This window comes from Opisthocomus hoazin, chromosome Z (assembly GCF_030867145.1).
Source record: "Opisthocomus hoazin isolate bOpiHoa1 chromosome Z, bOpiHoa1.hap1, whole genome shotgun sequence".
Classification (NCBI taxonomy): domain Eukaryota; kingdom Metazoa; phylum Chordata; class Aves; order Opisthocomiformes; family Opisthocomidae; genus Opisthocomus; species Opisthocomus hoazin.
In genome coordinates this window covers 75,444,158-75,470,292 of record NC_134454.1, presented here as the reverse complement: position 1 = coordinate 75,470,292, position 26,135 = coordinate 75,444,158, and the positions used below count along the sequence as shown (strand labels likewise).

The 26,135-nt window shown below is 36.6% G+C and overlaps 1 protein-coding gene across 3 annotated transcripts in view; it reads right to left on the bottom strand.

The window, feature by feature from the left end:
- Positions 1–26,135, bottom strand: part of RICTOR (RPTOR independent companion of MTOR complex 2) — a 95,384-nt gene that overhangs the window by 46,237 nt on the left and 23,012 nt on the right. For all 3 annotated transcript variants that reach the window (XM_075410545.1, XM_075410544.1, XM_075410546.1), the window contains exons 4-16: positions 21,466–21,530; positions 15,860–15,991; positions 14,814–14,877; positions 10,388–10,514; positions 9,303–9,472; positions 8,986–9,053; positions 8,222–8,289; positions 4,315–4,397; positions 3,564–3,651; positions 2,491–2,581; positions 2,288–2,354; positions 2,101–2,181; positions 26–126 (exon numbers count right to left, since the gene is read on the bottom strand). In XM_075410545.1, the coding sequence (XP_075266660.1) occupies positions 26–126; positions 2,101–2,181; positions 2,288–2,354; positions 2,491–2,581; positions 3,564–3,651; positions 4,315–4,397; positions 8,222–8,289; positions 8,986–9,053; positions 9,303–9,472; positions 10,388–10,514; positions 14,814–14,877; positions 15,860–15,991; positions 21,466–21,530 (1,205 nt within the window). The remainder of the gene's footprint in view (positions 1–25; positions 127–2,100; positions 2,182–2,287; positions 2,355–2,490; positions 2,582–3,563; positions 3,652–4,314; positions 4,398–8,221; positions 8,290–8,985; positions 9,054–9,302; positions 9,473–10,387; positions 10,515–14,813; positions 14,878–15,859; positions 15,992–21,465; positions 21,531–26,135) is intronic.

Sequence of the window (26,135 nt, the reverse complement as noted above, 5' to 3'; positions counted from 1 at the left end):
TTTAAGTGTAACTTAGAATTCTTACAGTCTCTTCTCTTTCATGATGTCAAAAGACGCTGCCATATTCATCAGCGTTGGTAAGCAGTGGAGGTGATGGCTGTGAGAATGAGGAAGAATTGTGTTTGCCTAAAAAACAACAAAAGACCAGTTAGTTAGAATAACTTCTTACATTTTCAGCCATTTCCGTAGGATCGGCATATGAAGAATTTACCACTTATCACAAGACTTTCACAAAAGCATGGCAACAAAACTACCTTTTGCATAACATTAGAGAAATAATTACACATACCATTCTGCATATCTGATCTAACTAATCAATCTGAAGTACAATTGAAAGAAAGTTAAAACAGTTTTAGATTTCAGAGCCTGCTAATCTTTGTTTGCGTTTAGTTTTTAAAGTGGTAACATGCAGAAACATGCAAAGCATCAGATATTGTTATGTTAAGTGTATGAAAGTACTAAAAATATCTAAAATCAGAAATACAATTTCAGCCAACAAGCTCTATTAAAATCTTTCTCACAAAAACCAATGAGCTGACTAATTGATGTAGCTTCGTAAGTTACTAGACATTCAATTCCTTTCATATTGGGAAACACAGGTAGCTCTGCAAATATTTTTGGAAACTAAAGAATAATGAAGATAATGAAACTACTTCAATCTCTTCAAACTAAATGAAAGTACAAATTTTTGTTGAGTATTCTGATAAACAGTTGAGTATTCTGATAAACAGTCTTACTCTGACTAATGAACTGTCTCTTCAGAAAACCAAAAAATACATGTGTTTTGCAGCATACTCAAATATCAGTAACAGTCACTCCTGCTCAAAAGTATTCCAGAAATCACACAAAAAAAAATAAAAATCACAGAATCACAGAATTCTAGGGGATGGAAGAGACCTCTGGGGATCATCTAGTACAACCCCCATGAATAGCATACATTATTACAGATAATTACAAATAGCATACATTATTACAGATTCTGCTCTTCACACTACATGGCTGACTTGAGTACACAAGAAATTCCACCAGTTATTTAAAGAAAAATCACTGAAGAGACTAAAGAACGGATTTGTTATGGTTATGACCCACGCTGCTTAGCTGAGGTGCTGTAAACCACTGTAGCAATAATCAATCCTGTATCTGAATATTGTGATCTTATTTTTTCCACATTAAGCACCACTGAAATGAGCTGATAGTCTGAAGACACAGACTATGTCTGATAACTCATATGCAAATTTTTCTAAGACAAAGTTGTATTTCACAATCTTGCCATCTCTTACGAAGTAGTTTATTTGGAAAAAAGATTAAAAAACCCACAAGAAAACTAACAGCTGCTTGTGAGGCTGAAAAGCAGTAGTGTAGTGTGTATGAAAATAATAGTATTATCTCTATACCAAAATAGTTCAGATTAAGAGAGAGAAGCTACTGTAAAAAATATGCTAGGCAGAGGGAAGTGGAACAAAGCAGGGTCCCTTCAGCTTCTGTGTAGCAAGGGCTACCCAGAGCAGTGCCAAAAGAGCACTCCACCAAGTTGGAGCTGCCTGAATGAATAACATCAAGTGTCCCAGCCACACCAAGCTGAACACAAAAAAAGTTTCATTTGCCTGTCTGAGAGACAGAAAGCTAAACACACTGCCAGAGGGCTACCATCATTCCAAGAAAAGCAAAAATCAGCAATGGTCCTCTTCCCAAACAAAGTAACTGATTGGTGAGTTTGCAGGACTGCAGCTTAAAAATACAACTGCCTACCGAGGCAAGGAAGAGCACTGGTGAGAGTCTGAGAGCTGAGGATTATCCTTGGAGAAGAATCCCTGGCACGTTCAATACCGTATAAACGACCTGGTGGTGGTGGTGATGGGTTGACAGTTGGACCTGATGATCTTAGAGGACTTTTCCAACCTTAATGATTCTATGAACTTCCTATTGATTAATACTGTTTTTAATACATGACGTGCTAAAAGATGTAATGTAAATTCACCCATTATTCTGATAAAAAGTGGATGTTCCAAGTTAGTAATACAAGTTCAAAGCTATTGCACGAAATATCTATTTACAACCAGCTACTAATACTACTTATTCTCAGCAAAAAGTTATACTTACCATGTGCAAAAGTTCTCCTAAAAGGATAGTTGCTCTAACAGATACATGGTCATCACTACTTGTGATCACTTCAACCAGACCCTTCAAAAAGTTAAAAAAATATTACAACATTTAATGTATAACATTTTATTTTAATGTTTATACGGAAAAAGGCACAAGCATCTATTCAAACTTAGTCATTAGTTACCTCTAGAAGTCCATTGGTAATAAAAGCTGAAAGCACTAAAGCCAAATAATTATCCATGAGATCTGGCCTAAGGAGAAAAAAGTATGGGAACAGTTTAGACTAAAGTTCATTTCTTATTGTGTCTGCAAGAAAACAACAAATATTTTATAAATAACACCGCAAAACAAAAACAAGGTTCTAGATTAAGCTCATAAAATGCTTACCTTGACCTGGCTCGATGGGGTAATATAGTTTTAGCTTCAGCAGCTACAAAACCATCAGAAAGTCTCCAGCAGTCCTGAAACCTGCTGGGATCTAGAACAAGAAAATACGGACAACAGTAACTGTAACACTGAAATTCACAGTGTTATTTTAATGGTTGTCACTAGGTAAATAATAGTTCTTGCCAACAAATGTTATTTCAGGTTTCAAATTATAAAGAATTTAGTCAGAAGGGATCTCTAACAAGTCATCTAATCCACACTCCCGAGCAAAGCAAGGTTAACTGCAAAGCTAGGACAAAGATTATATCTAAGCATCAAGCAAAATAATGACATTTCCAATTCATAAACACATTAAACCTATTTAACAGAAAATATCATAACCCCTAAAATTTTTAAATGTATATACGTATGTCACAAAGTAGCAAGTTTGCAACAAAGAATAATTTATTTACTTACAAATACAGAACAAGGGTTAAGCTATTGTAATCAACTGCATAACAAAACATTTATAACCCGAGTCTGGAGGAGAAAACTGCTGGAACATCAAAGGCTGAAACTTGCTCCTTTTGGGCTCATACTTCTGCACTGTCAGTCAATGCAGAGGATACTCTTGGCTGTACAAAGAAGTAATTCTAAAGATAGAAGACTAACTCTGCTAAACATAGATACACCAAAAAGCATACACCTGCCCTAAGAAACGTTAAGTCTGCTAAAGTGCAGTGGACGTCGCTAGCAGATATACAACATACAGAAAAGACTGTTTAATAACTTTTCTGTGATGTTCACTAACACTTCTACATTACTAATGCTTCTAGCAGTTCAAAGAAGTCTAAGGCATTTACCCAGTCTTTTGTGTAAATGCTCCATTATGCTCCACTGCTCATCTTTTATCAAGCTTACAAAACTTAACAACTGACAAAGAATTTTAAACAGGACTTCAGTGCACACAATGAATTCAGTGATGAAACAGTTAATATTGACTTAATTTACAATATAGAGGAGACTGAAGGGTTCAGATCTGTAGAAGAGACTAATAGACAGAATTCTTACGTGAACTAGTTCTAAGTACTTACCTACACTGAGAAGTGCCTCAATAAATTCTTCTGCGATAACAGGGAGAGGAAGGCGAAATATATCATAGAGAACTTCAAGCAGACCTCGCTACCAAAAAAAACACAACCCACAACAGTAATTTTATACATTTACATAAATTGTATTTTTGTTCAATATTATCTCACTGAAGTTGAGATTTCTATAAAGTGTGAAAACAGGTGTATTTGTTGCAATGTTTCTTTTTTAGATAATAAGCTTGTTTTCATGAACTGAAAGAATCTGGAGAAGAGAAGAAGGGATGGGACTTGTTTACTGTAAAACTGTGCTTTATTGTCACTATGAATTCTACAGAAGCTCGTGCTACTAGGATTACAGATTTTTGGAATAGTTACTGCTGCCACCATCAACTTCTTGGTTTGATGGGTACTTGGGAAGAAATATTTTTATTTATCTTGGATTCAACTCCGATTATTATACTTTAAAACTCGTAACTACAGTGAACTTGCTTTGACTTGTGACCAGAGTAAAAATTAATTTATGTACTTTTCCATCCTCCATTCCTTTCTCTACTACATACAGGGTGTGCTTCCACTCACACACAAATTTTATAATGGAATTATAGACTTGAACTTCAAGGTCAAATAAACTCAAGGGTAATGATCTCACAACTGGAGGCTGTGTTTACGTCACTAAATTGTTAAAATGTTAAGCACATGTTAATTAAAACATCCAATATTATTCCTACATCAGTACTAAGTATTTACCACCTACCCGTATTTCCATATTTGGTATACAGAGTACCCCAATAAGAGACTGAATTCCAGAATTTCCAGGTTTACACAGGCTGATAATACCTAGAAAACATTAAATATATAATAACATTCCCCCACCAAACAAAAAAAGTGTTACACATTGTTAAATTTGCTCCAGTTTGAGTAGAAGCATAGATGTCAAAAATTACATATCATAAAAATTTTCACCTCCTTTCCAATCAATTTATGTCACCTCCTTTCCAATCAATATTTCACAAAACTTTCTAACCAAAAATTTGTTTCCTCATTAAAAACTATACTTACTTTTGCCCTTTCTATTGTGAACAGTATTTTCTCATTATCCGCAAAAACAACAAAAATGGAAAAAATGGGAGAAAGACAAAATTGTCAATAAAGAATGAATCTTCAGCTTGAAACATCTGCATCATCTTGGCAGAACTGTGAGAAGTTTCTCCATCAAAAGCTGTATCTTAATACAACAAATTATTCAGTTCCTTTTAATCTCTGGTGAATTCTAAACAGCAAGTTCAAACATGCTTGGAATAACTGTCTCTGTACACCATTTTAAACCATATTTCCCAAATGACCAGCGCTAATCTCTAAAAGTTTTAACATGGTAGATTTAACTTACATGAAATCTCATGGCCTCTTTTATAATTTGGTCCTTTTACATTGTATTTTTACTCAATTACTTTAATATTTTCATATAAATAGGGAAAACCTTCAAATTGTTTCTAAATGTTACAGAACACCTAATGACCTGACGCTTACACTGACTTTCAGCCTCAATTTATATATAGTCTCTTCATTAAAAATGCGGCTGCAAAGACAGTAACCTTGCTCATTTCCTTGAGCACTTCTCTCCATACTTCACAGAATAAAACATTATTTAAAAATTACTAAAAGATGAAAAAAATCACCTACTCATCTATTTACTTTTACTAATACAAATTTAACTTTAACGTCATGTGCTTTATATGACCTTGAAGAAGTCCTCCATTTCAGAACTTCAACATCACAAAACATAGAGACACACACATGTGGCCACAGAGACACTAATGGTATTTAAATATGTTCCACAGTGCACCTCAGAGGCCTTTTCCAAAAGCATATAGTGCCCACACTTCATCTGCAATTCAGGAATAGATTTGTGTGCACGAAGTCATTGCTGCATGACCCAATTTTATCTCTAAGATCATTTACCCTCAGCAAGTTTGCTGATGACACCAAACTGGGAGGTGTGGTAGATACACCAGAAGGCTGTGCTGCCATTCAGCGTGACCTGGACAGGCTGGAAAACTGGGCAGAGAGGAACCTGATGAGGTTCAAAAAAGGCAAATGCAGGGTCCTGCACCCAGGGAGGAACAACCCCATGCATCAGTACAGGCTTGGGGTGGACCTGCTGGAGAGCAGCTCTGCGGAGGGACCTGGGTGTGCTGGTGGACGACAGGTTAACCACGAGCCAGCAGTGTGCCCTGGCTGCCAAGAAAGCCAATGGGATCCTGGGGTGCATTGGGAGGAGTGTGGCCAGCAGGTCGAGGGAGGTTCTCCTTCCCCTCTACACTGCCCTAGTGAGGCCTCATCTGGAGTACTGTGTCCAGTTCTGGGCTCCCCAGTTCAAGAAAGATGAGGAGCTACTGGAGAGAGTCCAGTGGAGGGCTACGAGGATGATGAGGGGACTGGAACATCTCCCCTACGAGGAGAGGTTGAGGGAACTGGGCTTGTTCAGCCTGAAGAAGAGAAGGCTGCGAGGGGACCTTATAAATGCTTGTAAATATCTAAAGGGTGGGTGTCAGGAGGACGGGGCCAAGCTCTTTTCAGTGGTGCCCAGCAACAGGGCAAGGGGCAATGGGCACAAACTGAAGCACAGGAAGTTCCGTCTGAACATGAGGAAGAACTTCTTCTCTCTGAGGGCGACAGAGCACTGGAACAGGCTGCCCAGGGAGGTTGTGGAGTCTCCTTCTCTGGAGATATTCAAGACCCGCCTGGACAAAGTCCTGTGCAGCCTGCTGTAGGTGACCCTGCTTCGGCAGGAGGGCTGGACTAGATGACCCGCAGAGGTCCCTTCCAACCAGTACCATTCTGTGATTCTATGATCGACATAAGGACAAAGGACATAACAACCATCAGCTCTGAAGAATAACCCAGTCTAGAAAATAGAGAGCAGAACTGCTGAACACAGCAAATAGTATTGACAGGCAAAAAACCCACCCAAAATGCCAAAACAGAAACCAAGAACACCCTCAAGCCTGGTTTAGCTACAGGTCCTTTGGGAAAACTAAGGAAATTTTCGTACTAAAAACATTTAAGATGCTACTCTCCAATGTAACAAATAGTATAAAAAAGGATGAATGTTTAACAGTGAAAGTGCCATGGCAAGTAACATATTCCAAGACTACTGTTTCTTTAGTCACTAACTTTCAGGCATATGCTACTAGTTCTAGGTATCTGAGCAAAGGAAAATGCAGCAACACTCCTATTAGACATCACAGAATCACAGAATAGTAGGGGTTGGAAGGGACCTCTGGGGGTCATCTAGTCCAATCCCCCTGCCAAAGCAGGGTCACCTACAGTAGGCTGCACAGGACCTTGTCCAGGCGGGTCTTGAATATCTCCAGAGAAGGAGACTCCACAAACTCCCTGGGCAGCCTGTTCCAGTGCTCCGTCACCCTCAGAGGGAAGAAGTTCTTCCTCATGTTCAGACGGAACTTCCTGTGCCTCAGTTTGCGCCCATTGCCCCTTGTCCTGTCACTGGGCACTGCTGAAAAGAGCTTGGCCCCGTCCTCCTGACACCCACCCTTCAGATATTTGTAGGCATTTATAAGGTCCCCTCGCAGCCTTCTCTTCTTCAGGCTGAACAAGCCCAGTTCCCTCAACCTCTCCTCGTAGGGGAGATGTTCCAGTCCCCTCATCATCCTCGTAGCCCTCCACTGGACTCTCTCCAGTAGCTCTTCATCTTTCTTGAACTGGGGAGCCCAGAACTGGACACAGTACTCCAGATGAGGGCTCACCAGGGCAGTGTAGAGGGGAAGGAGAACCTCCCTCGTCCTACTGGCCACACACGAACTTCCCAAGCTTCCTTCCCAAACAAGTGAGAACACGCGAGAAACTTTTCAAGGATGCCTGCCTATTAAATTAAGCTTACTGATCATTTTCAGAACATTTAAAAAATAAAGCAAATAGTCTTACAAGGAAAAAGGCTTGCTACACAGTCTGAATCTTTCCTAAGTATAGCCTGTAAAAGTCCTACCCAAAAGTCTGACAGATGGTCTTATCAACTGATCTAGTTTATTTGCAAGAAACTGTCTTGACTAAAAGAATGAGCAGTCCTCGAGACAGTATTTTCATGTTATGTATTGGAATATTGCAGAGAAAGCTTTTAGAAGAATGCAAAAATCTGCTTTTTCAATTTAGAAATGTCTTCTACCTTAAAATATCCCAAACTATGCCCATCTGCAATTTCTCTTCAGCTATGGCACCTGGTAAAAGCAGGTGCTAATGAAACTATTCTGTTGGTGTCTCTTCACATAGACAAAAAGATTTCTTGTTACAGCAGCAGTATCATCTCAAAGGCAAATTCTTACAACATGATGTTATTTTCAACACCCTCTCACCCATAATATTTCAAGAAGTACCATCAAGGTACAACTTCTAAGGTATTCTACATGGAGGGGAAAAAAACCTGCATGTTGTCAGTAGAGTTAGTCAAAGAAAACTATGTATCTGTCCTTCAGTGTCACAGTACCAAAACACAGATGTGTCTGTAGCATTGTAGGAAGGTATTGATAGAAATCAGATACATCAAATGAGACAGATTCTATGTTTAAAAAAACCACTCCTTTATACTAGAAAGTAAAATTCCCCTTCCAATCACCCAGCTTCAAACAAATAAAAAAAAATCTTACCTGCCCATGACCGAAATGCTGCCACTATTCCCATTTTACTAGCTATGAACCGTGCTTCTCTGTCCTCCCTGTCAATGGAAAAAACAATACTGTTAATTACTGTGAAACAAACAGTGTTAATAACATAGCAAGTAAAAAGCAGTTAACAGAGTTTAGATAGGGGACAAAACCCAGAGTAATACATCTTTTATGCATGCATATACGTGTGTATATGTATTTATGCAACGTGTATACAAACACACAAAGATTAGAATTTTTAAGTACTGTTACTTTTCCTTTTTCAGAGGAGTTTCCATGGTAGGAAGATAGCACCACAAAGTAAATACATGTATGTGGTCAGATGAATCACTCTGCGCCTCCACTGACAATTAGTCTGCAGCAGGGACCTAAAGATTTGGACCTTACTCAGTTACACAGACTTAAGCATCTAATGCCATTCATTAGTTAAAAAAAACCTGAATAATTCATATTGGAAGTAACCTCAGGAGGTCTCTAGTCCAAACTCCTGCACAAAGAAGTTGTCCGCTATGAGACCAGACCAGGTTTTACTCAAGGCTTCACCCAGTTGGGTCTTAAAAACTCTCAAATCTTAAATCTTAAGTGCTTAACAGTATTTTAGGAAGCTGCATTCTAATATACTGTGTTCAGCTTCCAGTACTTCAGTATTAAGGTCACTGCTTTTATTTTCACTTTGGGAAGAAAAATAGTTTAATTCCAATACCATGAACACAACTGGCAGCACAAGTAGCAGCACTGACACTTACTTGAGTTGTCCTTCTGCTGTGTCTGGGTTATGCCTGTAGTGAAAATCTGTGTAAGGAGCTAAAATTCGCTAAACAAAAGAAAGACATGCATTACTTTCACATGAGAATACAGTTTAATGGGTCTTGCCCTTTCCTCAGTCCCACTCTAATCTGTCATGTCATTCCTGCTTTGTAAATCCTTACGCTCTTAGCCTAAAATGTTGTATTTTAAGCATTTTGCACTAACACAGAAGGTGCAATCTGAGATGAAAATCAAACATTTTCATTAGTAATACATTGTTTAATTTCTGTCACTAAACAAGTAAAATTGAACCCACCTCTAATTCTACATCTGCTCGCACGTACTGTCGGGTCTTTGGATGATTAATGAGGTGCAAAACTGTAGTTATCAGAGCCTCATTTATTCTGCTTAGCTGACAATCAATCACATTTTTCAAGATGGTACTTAAACCACCCCGAAGAGCCACCACCTCGGGATTCTGAAGTGCTAAATAAAGCAAAACAGGTCACTTTGACAACTGATAACAAAGAAAACATTTCACGGCTTGCTTCTTTAGTACATGTATCTTTCTATTCCTGACCACTGCTGAGACACATGTAAAGCTTTTAATGGAAACCACTGACATTAACAATGAATTGAGATTTTGTGTTAATTTACCACGAACAAAAATATCGGTCATTCACCACTGTGCAATTTCCCAACTTATTTCCAGCCAAGGTTCCATACAATAGTTTCTAGATTTCCCTGCAAAAAGTGCTTCACTGGACTGACATGGATAAAATATTTCTGCTAGAATATAAAAGAGACTGTTTATTACTTTAAAACAGAAGTTTCTGTATTCAAAACATTTCTGAAGTTACTTCTAATTAATTGATTTTGAAAAAAACTTTAAAAATCAGCACCCACAGACAAGTATAGGGAGTTACTGTAAATCTCTGTCCAGATAGCCTTCACTTGGACACAAATGCTGACTTCCAGAGGCCACCTAACCACAAGAACCCACTGTAAAAGTAGTTCTCTGCACTCTTGTACGTCAGCATCTCATGTATGGAATTGTCCCTACTTCCAATCCATTAGTTTTAGAGACATCAATTGCAGCAGAGAAATGTTTTTAAGGTGAATCAAAAATTGGCTAAGTCTTAAAGGAAAGAACAGCACCTGAAATCTTCAGGTACTTCATTTAAGTGATTTTGATTTTAAGTTAAAGCAATTTTAATATCAAACTAATGACTAAAATCCATGGAACTTACATTAAGAACATTTAACATCTCATTCATTACTAAACAAACACCCTTAATTATTTGAACATAGTCTATTTAATACAAACCCGTACAAGAGAATCTCTTAGAAAACGGGTAAGGCACATCAGAATTGTTCTTAATTAGCTTTCAGTTATCTTACCTAGTTCACAGATAATGGCTATACATGCGCGAACCATTCTGTCTCTTTCTTGAAGACCATCATTTCCAACTGCTATCAAAGAATTAGTAATAGAACTGGGGAACAATGAAGCATTCACAGTGATCATCTGCCAAAAAGGAAAGAAAAAGCCCTCTGGTTTCTTCACAATATTTCTCCAAATATACTCACAGATTCACCAGTATTGTTTCCTAGATACAACCAGAGAGATTGCTTGGGTGTATCTGACGAATCCTCAAAACTATTTTTTTTTCTTGAAATTCTTAATTTGTGAATTTACTTTACCATTGTCTTCCTGCTTCAGTTTTTTATTTTTATATTATTTTATCATAATAGGAAAGGGTTAGAAAGATGACCATTGCAGAGAGAACTATGGCTACCTTTTACTTATTTTTTTCCAAGAATTTGTTTATTGACAAAGAATGCTATCCAATGACACAGAGTAGATTACAAACTCTTCTAGAAGATTTTTTTCATATTGCAGCAGATTCTTCAATACCTATTCAACTACTTAATTAGCCAAGACTAAAATCTCCTCTTTTGCGGAAAGATCCTTGGATTGCTGCAGACTACAAAAAAGGACAGTCAACAGAAGAAACTGCTATAGTATTTGGAAGGCAACTGCCAGTAACACCCCTATATCCTCTTGCATAGTACCTGATCTTCCTAGAACTGCAGCATAATTCAGGTCATGTAGCTATGGCACAAAAACCACACACACACCTTAAACATGTTAAACTGAAAAACAAAGATGAAAACAAGACCTGCGTCCATTAATCAAGTAATTCTTTAATTAAAAAAAATGCAACAGATATGAAACAGAATAGAAGAACACATTTTAATAGCCAATTCTCATTTACACTACTGAAGAGGTCCAGCACCATGGAAATCCTCAGACACTCGTTTAGAACAAGCAGAATTTACACCAGATTGAGGAGCAAGACCCTCTGCACACATTAAAGGCAAAAAAACCCACTCCAAAACAACCAGCCAATACCACCACACCTTGCCGTCCCTCAAATGAAGCTTTAACTACAAATACTGAGTAGCTGTTTGTTCACTTTTTTTTCACAGTTTGTGAAAATTAAATACACACATCCTCTATAATAAGGAACATGACCATCACTAAGCAGATATATTACTAAGGAGGAAGCAGTTTTTTGTCTGCCCAACTGCTTAAAAAAAGAACAACGTAATGTGTTATAGCCCACTCAACCATGTCACATTTTTTTCTGCCAATAAATAAACATAAGATGTAAAAAAATACTCAATATCCATCAAACTTCTAAAAACTTGAGGCTAGTTTTCTAAGGTTTTGTTTAGTATCCATTTTGTTTGGCAAGCTTATCTTCCTTATTTTTCCAAAATTGTTTGGTCCTATAATCATTTTACAGCTCCCTTAGATGTCTTATGGATATTTGTTCAAACAAAGGGGATTGTTTTACCCTCTTTGCAGAGGATGTTAAAATGAGACGAGATCAACCGTTATGACAAACATATTAGAAGACTTTAACAAGAATATTTTTAAGACGTGTTTTTGAGAAACTTCTTGTGATACATAATGTTGTCACCCACAGAACAGGAAGCTTTGAGACAGGACTCTAAAGAAAAAACAAACTCTTCCCCACCCACATGGGTCTTTCACTTTTACAATGGCATGAAGTAACAAGAATTCGCAATAGAATGGGTGTACTAATGCACTCTACTAAATTAAAACCTTTTTTGCTACTGATATTGACACGTATTTAGTTTGAGAACACAAGCAGCCTCTTAAGGCAGTTCTGCTTCATTGTTTTCTTTGGGTTTAAGACATGAGAAGGAAAGATCTGTTAATATTCAATTCCAAGTACATTAGCAGAAAAATAAAAACTTCTGCATTTGCTTTCATTCTGCTCTAGGTATTGAAATGTCATTCTAAAGACCAAGCACAGGTGATGTAAGGCTAGTTCCAAGCAGGTACAATGAAAAAAAGTAACAAAGACTATGAATTTGCTCTTTAAAGCTTCCTTTAAAAAAGAAGCAAGAAGGTGGTTCATATTGTACCTAACCCTGACTTCCGCTTTGAAAATAAAACATCCTTCCTATTAAATTATAAAAAACAAAAAATGGTCTTATTGATTTCTATTAGATGGAAAAACACTTTCTGAAGCAACTTTATGCCATCCTTTTCATGGCTGAAAACACTGATAAATTGCAAAGCTCTTACCAGGATATGTAGAGGTGATTACAGTCAAAAGAGATAGTGCACATTCAAAGACAAAAAAAAAAAAAAAAAAAAAAAAAAGAGAAAAAAAAGAACAAACCAGAAACCATGTTTAAAAAGTTTAAAGTTGTTTTTCTTTTCTCTTCCTATACTACTTTAACCTGCACATTTTTTAAACTAGGATTAAGATTTTACATTTTGTTCTTCTACTCTATGAAAAGAAATAGAAGAAAGTGAAAAAATGTTCTAAAGTTTTATGTCTATGCTATTCTTACATAAGCATTTTCGCTATCAAAGTTGAGGTTAAAGAATTGCGTCCAGACTTTGAAACTGAAAACAATAGTTCTGTGATGCTGTTGGAACCCAGCTCTTCCATAGCTCACTGTTCTTCTCTTCTAGACCTTTATGTAAGCTTTTAGGAATCCCAGTATCAAACCACAGAGTCTGAGATACTGAGGCAGATGAACAGAGACAGGAAAAGGGCAAGAGTAGGGTAACAAAAAGATAGTGTGAAAATACAGAATGTATCATTTAGGACGTGTCACAGTATTTCTTCTGAGAGCGAGTTTCTCACGTACTGACCGCTCTATACCAACACATGCTTAACTGCTGTAGCCCAGACAGGACACGAAAAAGGTGTTAACATTACCGGGAGCCAGGTTGGGTGGCTTTTTTTCATCTGAAACTGTCTTTTAAGAAACAAGGATGATTTAAGTAGCACAAGATGTTATGAAACATTGCTCATGAACATAGTTCTCGGCATCGAAGAACCATCAGTATCCCTATACAGCAGGTACATTGCATGCATGAACATCCCGTGCACAGCATCCTTGTACAGTGATGGAGGGGAAAAAAAAGCCCTGCTGGTCAGCTGTGTGATTTTTTTAATGCTTAGCTTTCAGGACCATTTTCTCAAATAAAACTAATGAATTTATTTCTTACTTCCCCTTGTTTCTTTCAAGCAAGATAGAAGTCTTTGCTCAACTAGGAAATGCTCAAAAAAAGCCCAAGAATAATTAGGACAAGTTTCTGACCCAGATAAAACCAACTCAATACAAACGTGTTTCCATTCCATCTTCTAAGTTATTCTGGCTCTACACTGAAGCTCTTTTTTAAAAATCAGATTAGCACAGAACCTCTATAAATTACAACTTCCTCAAGGATCCATTTCTTTATGGTTGGGTTTTTTGTTTCCTGGTGTTTTGGGGTGGTGTTTAAAACTCTCTTTTTGGAACAATTGTTAATTAAGCATATTGCCTCTTCTGTAAGACAGAAGCCAGGTTAGCTCATTTTAAGAAAAGAAATTGCTTATCACACTTCCATGTTTTCACCTATATATATACATATATATATATATATATACACACAAAAATACATATACACAAAGAACAGGTTAAACACACAGCACTCCTGGGTAACCATTCTTCCAACTACATCAAACTTTACTTGAGTCCTTGGTACTTTTTCCTAAGCTGCTCAGCAGAAGTGTAAGAATACAAGCACAATAAAGAACAGTACAGTCTAGTACAAAGGCAGAATACTATGTTGCCTAAAAAATACCTTCAGTCGCTGTATATAACAATTTCTCTAGGATGAACTTGAAATTGCAGCTACAGCAGCTTCAAACATCTCATATCCATGAGTACACAGCACAATAACCACCACAGACTATCTCTGTTTTATTGTGTATCTAAGAAAAGAACTATGGATAGCATCAACCTCAATGGATAAAGCAGTAAGGCTAGAAGCACTCCTTCAACTGATTACTCCAGTGATGGCAATTTGCCTCATTTATCAAATGGCAGAAAATCTCCCATCCTTGACTCACAGATGCTTAAACACACTATATATCAAAGTTAAATCATTTGATGAAACTTAATAACATGGCTCTTATACCCTTGCATTCCTAATTTGATAAGTTTTCCCCAAATCTTGTCCAGTACGATCTCTATTAGATGAAAATTAGCAGGATTTTTCTAGCCCACCTGAGATTCTCAGCAGTAAGAGATTAAAATCAAAACATGTCTCAGCATTACCCTTCGTTCTCTCTTTCGAATTACCAGCTATAATTTCTTCTCACACAATAAAGTAAGGTAAGGTATTAACCGACGGTGCAAAAAAAAACCCAAACTGCTCATGAAGAAAACCAGGAGTCAACACAACTGACCAGCATAGCTGATAAGACCATATAGAGTTAGAATTTACCTTTCTGACTAATCGAAGTGCTTGTGTTCTTTCTACTTCATTACTCTGCTGTATATCAATGCACCTAAAATAAGTTAAAAAACACATTTTGTTTATAACAACACTAACTTTCACCTTAACTGTTAACATCTCCCATTAGTATTTATGTAGTTCAATAAACACAAGAAAAGGAATATGTTGGCAGATAGTTTAAAAATTCTGCCTTTCAGCATGCATGCTCATTATGATTGGTCAATTAGCTTCAGTTTGTATTTTATTACAATCAAATCACTACAATGTTCTCAAATACACAATGGCAAAGCATAATGGCTTCAACAAATATTTTTTGAGCTGGCTGTATTTGTCATTTCAAATGAGACTGAACACAGTACTTGTAATGGTTCACATTAACATATTTTGTGCGTGTTCTTAGATCAGAAAAGTCCTTTTGCTCCAACAAAATTAAATAGCACACTAAAACTGACTATATGTGTATCTTCATAAACAGAAACACATCAGTATATTAAATCTTACAAAATTTTAGTACAGGAAGCACTAGAAATGCTAGCATTAACATCCACTCATTATGCTGATCTTTATGCCATTGTTAGGTTGCCCTTTGGTATTCTTCTGTTGTGCCATGGGTTATACTTAGATGAAAAAATTCTTGTGTAGGATGTACTTTTTAGCCCTGACTTTGTACTAGAGGCTCAGAAGCATCAGAACTCCTATAAAACAACTTAAGACAAATTACTGATGTTTCAGCCTTCTAATAACGTCACAGATGAATTTATCATTAACAGCATTTCTGATTGAAAAACAAGAATTTTTTTAGATTACTCACAGTATATAATATAGGACAGCATTTTATTTGGATTAGCTGATATGATGTATCATCTTTCTGTTTTCAAGGGACGCTATTCACATTGAAGAAAAATGGCTTTTATGAAACTATCTATCATGAATGTAAGAGGATATGAAAATGCATTTTCTCAGCTGTCTTGACCATGAAAAAGCAAGTGATTTACAACTGAAGTAGTTACAACAAGATGGAAGAGAAAAATTACCTTGCGATCAAGTAATCCACTTTCAACTTTAGCACCTTCTGGAGAATACTGGAGTCTCGAATGAGGTAGCGAAGGGCTCGCAATCCTGCTGCTCGCACCTCTTTTGCTTCATTTAGTAAAGCTAACCTCAGACTACAATGAAAAAAACAATCAATTATTTAGCAGCAGGTAGACTTCACCATCTGACATGCAGCTACTACCTACTATTTAAAATAAAAAGTCTTCTTTTTAAAAAGAAATGTTCTGCATTAATTTTCTGAGATATTCACCTGTACAGCCTAGAAAGTAACCTTCACCCTGCCAGCAGATATAGCCACAAACCATTTTTCCCCCCACAAAGAACAGCTTGTACCACCATAAAATGATACACAACCAAGACCTGTACACAAGCTGTTATTTGACAAAACAGCTGAGCACAATATTAATCCCAAGAAAATAGGTAGAGACCACTTCCTCCTCTGCTAGACTGCCAACCCATGAACACAAGTGCTCAAAACAATGTCTTGACACCTAATAAGAGACATTTGCACCTAAAGGGATTATATGCACCATTCCCTAAAGATGTTACCGTTGCATGTTACGTTTAAATGAAGCATGACAGAGTCATAAGTTAAACAGCCCGACACAGCACAGATTTCTACGGATTCCATTTTAACACATAACCAGAAGGTATTTCTCTTCAGACAGATTTTGAAAGCATTTTGCTCACACCGAGGTCAGCTTTCCTAAACATAACTGTCATCATAATGTAATTTCCTAAATTCACTATCTAGGTAAAAAGAAACAAGATACTGAAGGCCTCCAGAGATGGAGTTTCAAAGTATTAAATGACACACTGTCCTTTTGAAGAGCCTCAAAATATTTGTCCCTCTTTCTTGACTATACAGGGCAGGGGGAACCCCCAACCTCCCAGTGACATATTTTAGTAGGATTCTTTCATCGGACATTGAAGAATGTAAATACTTCAGCTAGTGAGACTGAATTTCTACCTATACAAATGGCTTATTTATTTCTATTCTTATTCTGGGATTGTCATGCATGGTAATCAGCTATCCAAAGCCAAAAATGTTCCGAATCTTTCTGGAGATTAATTGGCCTGTGTAAAAGTCACTACAACAGGAACCTACTTCCAGGTGGTATCTATATAAAGTAGAAAGGATGCAATCCTCTATGCAAATAAAGATGAACTGATTACTACTTTCAGCATTCAAGAACGGAATTACTTCAGGAAGACCCCCTTTGCTGTACTATAAAATATGATTAATCACATAAAAAGTGCCACTAATTGCTTTTAATTATTTTATTTATTTACTTTGAGCTGAGCTAGAAGCAAATAAGAAACAGATGTTCAATACTGTGAGGCTAAGAAAAATTCTTCCTCCTAAAAGAGCTGTACTAGAGGAGAGATTTATTTCCAAAGTGATTCAAGAGAAGTAGCAAATAACTCTTCAGTTGTGCTGAGCAGATAATAAGTATTCTTTAGATGATGAATCATGCTTTGTTTCTAGTTTTGCAGCTTTGCAGAGATTGAGGTCTGAGGGATGAGCACATAAAACTCAGTTCTACTCAACGGTGTTTTTCCATTTAGACTTTTACCTCACAGTTTACAATTGGTTTGGATATGCCAGTTTAAGACATTTCAGTAGAGTTTTTTTTCAGGGCAGAAGTTACCCATTACTTCTGCAAACGGTGTTGTTGCTCTCCATGACATTTCTTATTAGGACGGCCAAATATTGAATCTGTATTTTTTTTTTACTCTCATCAAGTAAAGTACATTACTTTTATATTTGAAAGGAAAATGTTTCTTGAACAGCAGACCAAAACAGTCTTTAGATAAACAGTTTCTCAAAAGCAATCAATGCTTTGAAAGCTTGTTCTACTACTCACAAGAGGAGCACATTCTTCATTTGTAGACAGAAATTAATTTAAGAATTGGCAACAGTCAAATCACTACAAAGGACAACATTTTCATGAGATTCAACATTCAAAAGCAGAAGGTACCAGAAAGGGGTGTGTCACTAGCTTTTTGTGCTAGCCAGCTAGCCAGAAAGATACCAACTTAAAATAAAGGCCATAAAAATCCATTAAAGTCCAGTGAAAGACATGACATACAGAAGTGTACAAGGCTGAACAAAAATCTCACCACTGAAAACAAAAATGAACAAAACCACTCACCAATCAATGACTGAACTGCAAGAACCTGAGAACAACCTGACCTTATAAAGACAATGAAGACATGCTACAGTAAGCAGGAAAACCTATGCACGCGTCTGTAGGTGTCTACATGTTCTGACTTCTTAGCTGTACCACACGGAGAAAACATGAAATATTTAAATTTGAGCCAGTGGATAACCCAAAAGGAAAAAGAGAAGGAATGAAGCAAATAAGAGACCGACAGAGATGACAGAAACAAGGATTTTATTCACACTAAGTCATTGCTTTAGAGATCTGCATGAAGATTCCTATTCAAAAGCCTTTTTTATTATACAAAATATGAGTTAGACTAAAAAGCGAAAATGGTGGACTAACTGGAGGACATCTATGAGTAAGTACTGTCAGTGGCCCACCAAGCTTCACATATAAGTGATTGGAAAGAATATTAGCATGATCAGCCAACACTTGCTAGCACTGTATTATAAATGGTAGTGGCCAAGATGGAGAAAAGGCAATAAATAGGTCTACACAAAAAGGATTCCAAAGGGCATCCAGAGGACTGCTTATTAACTTCAAATAAAATCACCTTAAAACGGGTTAGCCATATGAAGCACACAATAGAGCTTACACAAACTACATTCTACTAATTTTTTTAACGACCTGAAAGGAAGTTATTACAGCAGTGTAAAAAAAGCCATAAGGTGTTACTGCAGATTGTATTCAGGGATATAAAGAGATTGTAGAGTGATGAAAAGTAGTTCCACAAACCAAAATCTGAAAAGACGAATTCAAAGAGCAGAAGTGAATGGAGTATTTTTGTCCTGATTTTTATCCAGGTTCACAATCTCCTTTTGTAGGCAGTATTTAGTATACAATTCTTGACTTGGAGGAAGTGGGAGGGGGGGCAGAAATAGAGAAGGCAGTATAGTTTATAATAATGAGAACAGGATGGGGTTATAAGAAACTTCAAGGGGACTTAAAAATTATCTGTATGCACTGTAAGCAAGATGGAGAAGAAAATTCAAGACTGTTACATGGGACTTAAAGCACATCAAGACAAAAACCTGTGTTATAAACCCATACTACATCATTCTAACTTAGTCATTAGATCAAGAAAGTTATATGGACACACACATCCCACATGCATTTGTGGCTGAAACTGCCAAAAAGACATCACGATTGTGCAAGAGAAAAAGTAAGTGCCATACTACTTGCCCCAGTATTTTAAGTGTCATTGCAGAAACGAAAATAACTTTCTAAGACAGCGTTAAGGCTGATAAACTTTAAGACTGATTAAAAGTCTGGAAGAACTAAGAAAGGATAGAATAAGCAAGGATATTCACTACCTATCATAGGATCATTCTTACACCTTGTTCTAAAACATCTCATCTATTCACTACAGAAATATAACCATGGATTTGACAAATCTCTGTTTGACCCCACGAGGTAATTGTGAATATTCTGAATTTTGCTTTTATGGCCAAAGCCTCTTGGCATATTAATAAAAGACCTCAAAAGTTTCTGAGGCCTACCAACACTCCATTCGCTTCATGCCACAAGTCTTCCTCTCATCTGTCAATGGTATAATGCTCTGGGAACCGGGAATACCCATCTACACTGGGAATGACAACAAAACGTGTCACTACTATCTCCATCTGCTGGCAGGAAGAAACTATAATCAGGCACCTGGACTCACAAAACTCTAAAAAGTGAATGAGTTCTAAAAAAACCAGATTTCTAACTTTAGAATATGCAACTATGGCAGACTGCAACTGTCTCTGGTTTGGGTAAATATCCTATCAAGGATAATGACCCCAAAACCTAGAACTTTAAAGGAAATCTATAATAACTCTTTAAATCATTGATTACCCTATAGTTTAATGCTATGTTAGCCATTCATACTTTGCAAATGCAGAAAATGCAGAAAACTCAAAGTACTTCTTGCATCCAAACAACTTTTCATGCTTTCAAATAAAAACAAGTTTGCTCTGTAGAACAAGTTACTCAGAATGGCTGTATGCTGTATAGCAAAATAATCTGCACACAGAGTACTACTGCAGAATGGCTACAATGCTGTAGAGCAAAGTTTTAAAATTTGCCTGAAAACCTGTATTGTATGAAAACCATCCTATAAATATTTCTGAAGAACCACCAATCAGCATGATTATAGCTGTTAAAATGTGAGTATTTGAGTGGTATCCTTGAGTCTGAAAATTATCACTATAGCAGAATAACTAACATATACGCATAAACAGTCTGCTTCTCACCTACATACACAGAGAAACCACTGGATTGACCAAAGTAACAACACTAACCAAGATTTTCTCCTGCTAGATGTCTTTTTATTTATTTTTGAGAAGCCTTTTTTGGCACTTTTCTAAGCAGGGGGTCATTTTTCTTCATGTGACTGCTGAGAACAACACTTTCTTCTCTTCCTTATCAGTATCTGTAATTGTGTTTGGATTAGCAGATCTTTCTGCAAACTTCATATAAAAACAAACACTAGTATTTGCATAACCTTTTAAGACATGTATTTGAAAATACTTGGTAAAGAACTATGAATTTTGAAGTTACACTCTTCATTGATGTTTAGTCCCATCATAAAGCACTATAATAGATTAAACAAGATCAGAAGATGCTAACCTATTAAAGCTCATAGCAAAAAATATTAAAATACTAATATTTAAAAAAATTTTTTTAGTTCTAGCAAGGAAAATCAGTTCTATTTAAAAAACAACTTAAAATATTTCCACAAGAAACTACATAAGTTTTTCCAAGATTTCACTTAAAGAGTGACTAGCTTTTCTAAGCTTGCTTTCATAAGTCAGATAACTAAATTGAAAGAACACAAAATCATCTTAAATACTAGATCTTAGTTGCTTCTGCCACCAAGTCTGAACTTCAGGACAAATTTACCAATGTCTGTGTAAAAACACAGAAGTTCTGGAAATCAGCATGCAGCTACTTTTGACTGTCAGAAATGGCAAAAAAATAAAGGAAAATTCCACTTCAAAGTACAAACACAGGGTGGTTAAGTAGCAGGGAAAGCAATGCTACAAAGACATATACACACCAAATTAACATAAAATGTTTATCTTTAAGTCCGGATTCTACACCAAGAGTATGCTTTAAATTCTGTACGGTGTACAGTTTTACTAAAGTGCTTTCTGCAAGTACTGAGATGTTTAGAGGTATTTTTATGTCTATGGGGAATATAATAAAGAAATCCACACTTTTAACTTGGTAGTTTTTTGCCTGCCTTTGCCCAAAAGCAAATAGTGTATTTCTGATTTTACTCATTAAAATATTTGTAAGGTACATGTTTGCATTATGAAATTTCAAACACATCAGAAATACAAAATACTAGCTCTAAATAAACTTTATTTGTACTTTTACTGCACCTAGAACAATTCTAGTATCCTAACACTGCTCTAGTGCTCCTTACTACTTACCATATTATGATGCTGTCATACGTAAAACCTAGCTTTTCTTCAGCATGGCCAGTATTACAAAGAAGCTGAAAATGAAAGAAAACATTTATTATTTATAACTCTTTAAAAATGACTGTGTAAAACCGTCAATCTCTGGCAATACTTTCAAAGAAATCTGAGGAATTTCATTCATGGCAAGCACATGCATACCAACTTCAGACTTTCCTGAGAATTTCTGCTGTCAGCTTTCTGTTCCTATAAATGCCAGACACACACGAGCCTGTGGCCCCTCGTACTAGAGAAGAGCTTGCATAATTGTGTAAGCTGCCTACTGGTCAATTTTTCAACTCCAGTTTGCTCCTCTTGCTGTCTTTTCCAGAAGAGCCACTAGGTGGGCAATTGGTAACCTGAGCAGAGATGAAAATGACTGAAGTCAAAGCACATCTGCATTCAACAAGAGGGCCTAGGTGAGAGTTTTGAAGCAAAGATTGACACTGATGGTCCACTGTCATGTTCTGCCACAGCATCATAGCAGCAGGAAAAAAAAAAAAACAAAAAAAAAAAACCAGAAGGCATTGCCAATGGTAAGTCTCCTGTAACTGACATGTGGCCTAGCCTGTCACTGATTCCATACAACCTGAACCTCTGAAAAACCAGTGCAATGATTGAAATTATGCACCCAAAAAGACATTTCTAAAATGTTGCAAATTTTGAACATTTCAACCACATGTATGCGTTTTGAACACAAGACTGAAGATTTACAAGTGTGGTTTTTGCTTCTTTTGAGATTGGTTTTGGATGTAATCTAGTGCGTGCCAATGTTTTATTCGCTTCTCTAGGAAAGGAAAGCAGTCTCTTCTGTAAGAACAGCTGATGCTGTTCTCCTTTGCAAGAGCAATCAAATTCCTAGTGATCTCATTTACTACCGCTAGCTAAAATTATGAAATACTTTAGTATCACGTCCAAATCCCAATGCACTTTTCAAAGCACATCCAAAAACTCAAGCGACCAAAATTGATTGCAATAGCTTTACACTTTGTCCTCTCTTTTTGAAACAGATGCGTTCAGTTCTGAGCCAGCATGGTATTATTAATAGTTCCTCCTCAGTGAGGAATTCAGGAAGTGTTTGTGCTAACTAGTCAATATCCCTGTTCTGTAAGTATTAAAACGTATAAACTCCAACACGCATTCTTTATATGTATTTTCTGCTAACAGTAAGAAATTTATAATAAATGAACAGTTACATTAAGGCTCCTGTAAATTGAAATATTTAACATGTTCCACGCTCCTGTTCACCTCCACCTGAAAAACCAGCATACTACACAGAAACTCTGCTTTTAAGTAAACCCATTTATTAGCAAGATGATTTAAATTCAAATAATACTTAGGCAAATGCTCAACAAGTATAAGTTCTTCCAAGGATCACATTGCATTTTAAGAAATTATTTTTTCATATTGTGAGAAATGCATTGTGATAATGCTGAAATCCAAAGCTGTTAACGGGACAGATTACTAAATTGGCCTGTATCAACTCTGTATTTGGGATCAAGTAATCTAAGTTACTGAAATATTTTGCATTTCACACTTTTCTTAAGAGTGCCTATAATCAAAGATGATTATAAAACATAAGGGAAGTTATTATATAACCTCTTTTTCACCACGTTTCAAACTTAACTGATAATAAAACTAGACAATTGGTGCATTAACTGGTTATGACAGTATGTCACTTCCTAGCATCAATCTATTTTTATGCCATGCTGTGGGACTGCCTAAGGCCATCACTGCTGCTTTAGCATTTCTATTGACATCTTATGAACTGTAAAAATTGGCTGGCAGAGTGTAAGGAAAACAGTGTGAGAAGACAGTGAGTAAAAACAGCTCATTGTTCAGTTTCAGACAAGTACATCAATAGTTGTTTAGGCTCATTCTTTATACACCTAAACCTCTCCCCATCATTCCACCCCAGATGCAAATGAGAAATCCTACATTAACACACCAGATTATCCTTAACAGTGTATTTTCATACTTTAAAAAATCTACAGAATTATAATTCTGATGTAGGAACAAACATTTTTGAGAAAGCTGCTATTGTATGCACTAGTGCATTTCTGAACCAAGGCTCCCATCACCACACTTGTCATTGGTTTCCATCTTGAGTGGTCCCACGATGAAACTAAAGCAGACGACATGTTTAAGGAACCTAACTTGCTGCAATCGTTAAAGAGCATCCAGTTCACTGGACCAGCTCTAGTCTACTTGTCAGTAACTGCTCTTGCCAAATACATAGAATATAGTTATTAGCTCCTCAATACCAACTGTCTTCCTCTATATCTGCACTCCCACTGTGCACACCCTTAATATGTAGAAAAAAAAAAGTTGACTTCATCCTGAAACTCAAAAGTAGTCATGTAACCTGACAACAGTTACAACTTTCATTAAGTTTAACTGCTGTGTGGATACAAATTTCTGAATGTGAAAACGACTATCAAAGTGTTTGACAGTGTCTGTGCATACATGTGAAATATTTCTCATCAAAAATGAAGAGATAAAATTGGCTAAAAAAAGTCAGTACAAGATTAGAAACTTTAGTTATTAGTTTACTCTCATTCCAGTTGGCCACCATTACTTCTGTGTTGGCTTTCTTTGCAATTTACACACAGTAGTGCGCTTACAGAATTTCCAGCTAGAAAAAGCTTTAGAAGATGGACAGAAATTCAGAATTCAAAATGTTTCAGTGATTTGAAAGGAGTGCCCGAACTCAGTAAGAAAATTCAATAAAATAAAAGGAACAGCATATCACGTCTTCAGGGTACCACACATTAATAGACACATAAAGACTGGAAGCAGCTCAGCAGAGAAATGCAAGGTGTCCAGAAAACATGCAGAATGTTAAATACAAAAGCAAATTTGAAAAGGAAAGCAAGATCTGTAAGTTACAGCAAACCATAAACTAAATGAGTTAATGCGCTATAATTTCAGGGGAAAAAAAAAAAAAGAAGTGTTGCCTTTGGAAATACTAGCAGGACTGCATTATGTTTGAAATTAAGAGACCTTTTTTCCCACTTCACAGGCAGCTCTTGAAACTGCATGAAGAACAAAATTTTTGGTGCCACATTTTATTAGCAGACAAACTGGAAAAACTGTAGCAGAAAAATGTACAAGGCAGCTAGAAAACACACCCATGGAGGCTGAGCCATTGGGTTTATTTAGTCTAGGAAGAAAAACCTGGCAAAAGTAAGGCTGGATTGATATATGTTTAAAAGGGAAAAAAAAAAGTCATTGAAGCTGCTATAAAGAAGATACTGTTCAGCTGGTCTCAGTGCTTTGGGTGTTTGCTCAGTTATAAATGTCTGTTCTTAAATATATTAATGGAGAAACATTGCCATTTTCTTCTCATTTCACCCTCAAACAACATTAAGCAGGTCAATGATCCTGGCCCAAATGCAGGGATTTTTGTAGATGGCTGAATTCCTGAGAAAGCCAAGTAACTGTCACATGTTTCATTGTACCATTTAACAATTAATGTGCATCTTATTGTAGTATAAGTTTGTAGGGAAGCAGTACCAGCACACTAAAGCCTGCCTTTGGCTACACATTGCTATATTTCACTAAAATGGCAATGGATTATCATATCACGTAAATGCCTGGAGTTATGCAAATACACTTTATAGTTTTCATATACAGAACGTACAAAATGTATATATATATTCACAACAAATCATATTCTTATATATAATACACACAAACAGAGCACACTTTGCTTGTTAGAAATGCTGAAAAGTCAACTCTAAAATTAAAAATTTTTATATAATCCACAAACGAGAATAGCACAGACTCTCTGAAGGTATGACTTCATATTAGGACAAAATGGTATTTACGCTAGGCCAGACAGTGACTAACTTACAGTGAAGGTTTTTTTCATGTTTACTGTCAGCTATGAGTTTTTCATGCGACTTGGATGAGTCATAGCAATATGAGTAACACATCAACATGTCTTGGAAACAGTAGCTCAAAACAACAAAACCACAGGAGGTCAACAGTGTACACAAGTTGAGTGTACACTGAGATCATTCAAATTTACATTTAACAGAACAGTCACAGCAATTACTAGGTAAAAGTTTTATATTATTCTATGCATCCAAAATGTAATTATTATACTGTATTTGGAAATATAGTTGGAACCATCACAGGTAATATTTATGAGGACACTACTTGGTAGATCCTCATCTTAAGTGAAGCCCCTACTGAAACTGCAGATTCTGGATTTAGGCCCATTAGCTCTCCAGCTTTGTTCCACAGCTGAATGTTCCTAAGCAGACGTTCTGTTCCCATCCACTATATACTTCATCATGAGATTTCAAGTTTTGCACATAGTGGTTTAGCTACTTGGATGAATGTCACAGTCTGTCAACACTGCACTCGGATTCTGAGATACTTGGTTTTTGCAAAGGACAGGTGAGACTCTAAAATGATGGACTATGAGTCAGATAGAGACGGAATCCATGAAAGCCTCTACAGACCCAAACTCAATGCACATCCTGTCAAAGTTTAGCAGCATGGTCAAACGCTAACAGATACAGAGCAGAATAGTAGAGCCTCATTAAATAATGATAAAACTAGTTTTGAGCAGACTGAAACTATAGTTTTCCATAGGACTGATATGATTCCACTGTTAAGTTTAAGCTAAAATG